The following is a 5,568-nucleotide window of genomic DNA, read 5'->3' as shown; positions in this document are numbered from 1 at the left end:
CATTTTGATCAAATAATAGTTGTGGTAATGTATTATTAGCGACCCCCACAGATTTTTGATTTTACTGCCTTCATGGGAGCTCAGAGTGCCTCAGACCATCTCTATGGGAGCTCAGCTCCCATTGGCTCCCACATAACTCGAACCCTGTTTATACTGACGTAGGTGCCTGCAGGGCGTGGCCTTCCATACGTAGCGACTGCGTAGGGAGACCGTAGACTCCTACGTCAGTAATTTATGCACAACGTCAGTAATATATACACAATGTACTCGCTGCGTAGTTGTCGACATTAATGATGCGACCCTCCTCATTAATATGTATGACTTCCTTGATTCAAGGTCCCTCATTAGCCACAACGTGTGGACACAGCAAAAATCTACGTGTGGACACGTAAAAAAATCTATGTGTGGACACATCAAAATAACACGTGTGGACACGGCATTTCTAAGACGGTATTTGCGTTGATGGCCTTCCATTATGTGCGCGCTACCAGAGTCTCCTCTGTTGCATAATACCCAGCGTAGGTGCCGGATGAAGCATCAAGCATGAATTGTCTTTAGGAAGTATCTATCAACGTACCTAAGATAAAACGACAAGGTGTTACATTTGAGCCACATATCAACAGGAAACCAACATTTATTCCACAATCAAATTACAATCAAGTTCAAAGAAGAAAAAATATATTACATATTATAATTTCCTTTGCTATTTCCTAACAGGCATACAAAAATATTTATTTTTCCTTGCAATTTCTCTTAAACTTCAAGTAACCTACATAGGCCTACAGTTAAATCAACAGGTGGTCAGTAATGCCAACCTTGTAGCACTTAAACAGATTATTTCATCAAAAGACAGAAGTTGGTAAAACAGAAGCGGTCACATTTTCAACTTGGTAAACATGTCTAAATGTTTTGCTCACAAACCTCCTATAGCCTACTGTACATTGAAAATCTTAAACTGTTTGAAACTTCAAATGTTGGTTCAGTGAGAATCACGCTTTTGGCTAATCAGCATACGTTAAGTGCTTCAGATTGCTTTCTGCAAATGTGTAAAAAAACAAAAAAAAACAGCTTCACATCCACCATAGTCAAGTAAAATCAGTTACATTGAATTACAGCTTATATTGCACGTAGACATATTCTATAAAACAAAAGAGGTTTGTCTTGTCTTTACATTATTTACAGAATGGATGTACTGGGAGTTGTTTCCTTGTGGAAAGGCGCAGCATCATTGTGCACATGGGGTAAACTCCTCTAAAAGCCCTCTTTGAGCATTTCTCCACTCAAATATAAACAAACATGTTTTCCATGGGATTTATTTTTTGTATTAAAGAAATTGTACTTCAATTTAATTTTTTAATTAATAGTGACATCATTACAGTGTCATATACTCATAAAAGATCCGCGCATGGCATTGATCACACTGTGGTTTTCATTAGGGGTGTGCCGACCATGTTGTACATCTGTTAATTAGGAATTGATTCTCGTAATCGGATGACACTCATTATTGGACAACCAGGAGTGGGATTTAAATGCTAAAAAATCAGGGGGCTTTGCCAGTCAGGTTGCGCAAGTCAGTCAGAACAATAATAACGAGTGCCTGTCACCATATCTCCTCAGAAATTGCAAGGGGGCTAGCGGAGATTGGCATTATGATGATGATGATGATGAAGATGATATTATATTGTAAAAGAATAAATAAAATATATTAATCTTTTATTTTAAGTGTCTGTAAATATAATACCTTTTGCTTTTGTAATTAACAGTTACAGTATTGTGTATATTATATTTACTGGCACACAGAATCAAAGTTCAATAGTTTCTAATACAATATTCTTCTAATACAATATTCCCACAGTTTCAGAAGGTATGCGCTTTTATCTGAGGTAAACACAAACTGCTGCACGTTCTCTACTCACCTTTTGAATGAGACAGGGTGAGGGACAGTTAATGGCTAGTGGAGTAATTATTTTGAGATAGAAAGGAATCTTACAAAATGTATACAAATGTATGAATGGGCAAATAAAATAAAACTATTAATTAACCAATACATAAATTGAGGTCCTATGAAAAAAAATCTATAGCAAGAAGACTAAGAGTGAGTACAGTACAATTACAGGTAAAACATGAGGAATAATGAGACATTTCAGGGAGTGTAGCATAATTTCCCCCTTCCTATACCCATCAACATGAGAGCATTTCAGGGTTGTAATTTTAAAGCAACCAACACACCAATATCAGGAATATGACACATTCAATATGAGTGTAAAACGTCAAGGTCTGCTATTTGGAAACCACACATTCAATATAAGGACTGTATGAGAATCCTGCTAATAGTTCTTCTATAGATTTTCAAGTGTTATATACATTGATTTCAGAGGGGCCACACTAAACAGTAAGCATGACATTGGTGCAAATCCTGCAGGTGTAAACATCTAAAAAGCCAGAAATGTGTTTCTATTTCTGTCAAATGCAAATACTATATTAATAAATACATGGTTGAGATATTAAAAGAATATCTGCTGTAAATCTAATCTCAGAGCCTTGAATCTCATCTCTCGATTCAGATGCAAGGGGCGTAGAAAGTAAACACTGGGTACAGGTTGTCAGCAAGTCTCCAACTTCCTAAAGCTTTTGCTGAGTCACTTGTGATGCCTCCTCCGTTTCGCCCTGCTCTCTGTTTACAACCCGAACTCTGTTCCATCATGCCCTCACAAGTTTTTAATCCCCATTGGACTCTACGACTTTCTCTGCCAAGATCTCCTGGAAGGTAGAGAGTTGCTTCATCTGTTCCGTCTGCATAGAGTGTCTCCTCATCAGTTTCTTTTTCATCTTGAAGTCTGGGCCCCGCTTAGGCGAGGAAGGGGCCACTGGAACCAGTATCTTGGGACCAGAGTGGACTGGAGATGTAGGCTTGCCATTGGCTCGGATATCTGGGATGGGCCGTTGGGGGTTGACATTGAGCGGTGGCAGGAAGCCAGGCCTAGTGTGGGATATGTGGTCCAGAAGCAGTGTGCCTGAGCCCCGGCGCTCCAGCAGGCCGGGGGGACGCCTGCGCATACTGATAGGAGACACCGAGTTGGGGATGCTCTCCAGGGACTCTCGGGACGAGCTGGTGAGCAGGGAGAGGGGGGAGGCATTGTACTTCCGCCGCTCCACCGACACCCGCCCCGAATCGGGAGACCCAGGGATGGACTCAGGGCACAGGTGCGTGTCTGACTCATAGTGCTCCATCCGGGTGAGTTTCGGGTGAGCCAGTGTGCGTGCCGCCACCAGCCCTGGTCCTCCGCCAGTAGTTTCCTGGGGCTCTGGTGCCGTGTTCCTGCGGTACAGGATCTGGTGCTGCTGGACTTTGTCGGCCCAAGAGTAACTGGAGAAAGCGGCACAGTCTTCAGAGCAAGAGCGGTCAATAAGCTTGGGAGAGGGGGGGTTGTGTGTCTCGATGCTGTGCCGGCGCGACAGGAGAGGCCTCCCAGGGCCTGAGATAGACAGACCATTAATCTCTGTAAGGATCCTGCCCCCACCTTCCTCCTGCAGGTCACTGTCCACCCGTTCCTGGGGGACTCCGGTGAGCACCGAAGGCGCCACCAACCCCCAAGGCTCTGAGTTAAGCCTCTTCAGGAGCTTGCGTGGTGGTGGCCTCTTCTCCCCTGGTGGTCGGGCAGAAGGCAGGGGCAAGGCCGACGTCAACGCGAAGCTGAAGATACTCTCCTCCTCTCCTTCTGCTTTCTTCACTGCTGGAGAGTTGGAGGTGTAGATCTCTACCTCAGAGGGTGACATACATGGCACGGGCGACAGTTTGTCTTCCACACCTGGTGAGGGAGGGGAGTTGAGGTACTGCTTAGTTTTCTTGGTGCCCGATGGGGAAGTGTCAGTGGTGATGATGATCACCTCTTTTCCCTTGGCCTTGCAGGCATCCAGCAGGACCTGCAGGGTGTCCCGGTCACCTCGGTTGATGGCGTGGACCAGGGCAGAGGAGCCTGAATAGTCCTTGAGGCTGGGGTCGGCTCCATTCTCCAGGAGCAGGGACACCACCTCCTTGCCTCCCTGCTCAGTGCAAGCATGCATTAGAGCAGTCCGCCCGGACTTGTCCTGTATGTTTGGATCGGCACCTTTCTCCAGGAGGTAACGCACCATCTTCTGGCGGGTCTGGAGGTCATCATAGCCAGCGATGCAGGCAGCTGAGATGGGGGTTTCTCCCCGCTCATTGCCCTCATTGATGTATGCTCCCCCCTCCAGGAGCAAACGGGTCAGTCGCAACTTGCCCTGGAAGACGGCTTTGAGGAGGGCATTCCCCTCTGTGTGCAGGGGGCCTCCATCTCCCATAGTGCCTCCTCTTCCTTCGTTTAAACCTACTGTGTCCTGCTAGTTATCTTAGCAACTCACGATCATTCTGAACGATAAGCTGGAGAGAGCCTGTGGAGAAAAACAAAGAGAAACCATCAACATTATATTGAGTAAACCTACAGTACATGGCAGTTCTGTGAGAGGTCTTTACATAGTGCTTACAAAAGCGTAGGTTTTTCTTCCTAACGGGGAAGGTGCTGTGCAGGACTTTTGAATAAAGACAAGTTGAAAAGCAGGGCTTTTTTGGATGCATTTTAAGATCTGGTTATGGCAATGATTGAACTGGACATTGCACATTACAGTTCCATAATACACTTCTACTAGAAGAGGGAGAGCACAGTTTTTGTGGATTGATTTATAATTAAAACAACTTTGTTGTTGTCAAAACCATGTTTATATTTGTTTATATTTTAGACAGGAGTAAGGATTTGGGGTTTGAGAGAAAAGTAACCGATAGTAGGCTATATAAATTACTGACCTACCCCCGTCCTCCAGCATTGAGTGTTCAGTAAAATATGATATACGTACAGTATGATAATATGATTTGGAATATGATATTTCTTTTGTACAATGAGTTGTTCTGTAGGAGCATGCCCCCTATGGCAACGTTTCTGCTAAACCTGTGGCATAATCATTGGCACTGACATTCATAATCATTATGCTCTGATGGCAATGACGTTGGATTGTTTTGTCTGTTAAAAGAACTACAGATGATGACAGGGTGGATGCAATCTCTTTGACAGTCTTGCAATTTCTGCTCATCCTGATCACCTCAATTATCACAACAGGGACTTGATGATGTTATGGCAACAAACGTAACATACATAACATAGCCTAGTGAGGCTATTAACAAATTCACGGCCTAACAGACCCCCTAGCCACATTAGACAGATCACAGAACCATGATGATCTCTGCTGCGTTTAGTGAGGCGATCAAGATGTTGAGAAGAAAGTAGTCGCAAAGCAGTGGGGTCCCTGACCAACTTCTAACCCTGCTTCTCTTCATTTGCCAGTGTCACACACACAAATATACAGATGCACACACGCAAACACACACACACACACACACACACACACACTGCCGCTGTCGATGGCAGCCTTGTATTCACATGCTCAGAAGACTGTCAATAGCCCAGTTTCCACAGAGACTATCTGGGTTCTGTGTAAATGGGTGAAATGCCAGGATGGTCATTTGCAACTGCATTGTGTGCACCCATCAAGGTT

The 5,568-nt window shown here is 44.3% G+C and overlaps 1 protein-coding gene across 1 annotated transcript; it reads right to left on the bottom strand.

The window, feature by feature from the left end:
• Positions 1 to 2,718: 2,718 nt before the first annotated feature.
• On the bottom strand, positions 2,719 to 4,323 carry ankrd34a (ankyrin repeat domain 34A; the record flags this gene model as incomplete). The annotated part of the gene is made up of 1 exon (XM_080540052.1): positions 2,719 to 4,323. One exon carries the CDS (start codon positions 4,321 to 4,323, stop codon positions 2,719 to 2,721), a length of 1,605 nt encoding a protein of 534 aa, XP_080396178.1.
• Between the last annotated feature and the right edge of the window lie 1,245 nt (positions 4,324 to 5,568).

The sequence above is a fragment of the Nansenia antarctica genome (genome assembly GCF_963989245.1).
Source record: "Nansenia antarctica genome assembly, chromosome: 10".
In the NCBI taxonomy this organism is placed as follows: Eukaryota; Metazoa; Chordata; class Actinopteri; order Argentiniformes; family Microstomatidae; genus Nansenia; species Nansenia antarctica.
Note: the sequence above shows the minus strand (reverse complement) of the source record. Positions and strands in the feature narration are given on the sequence as shown.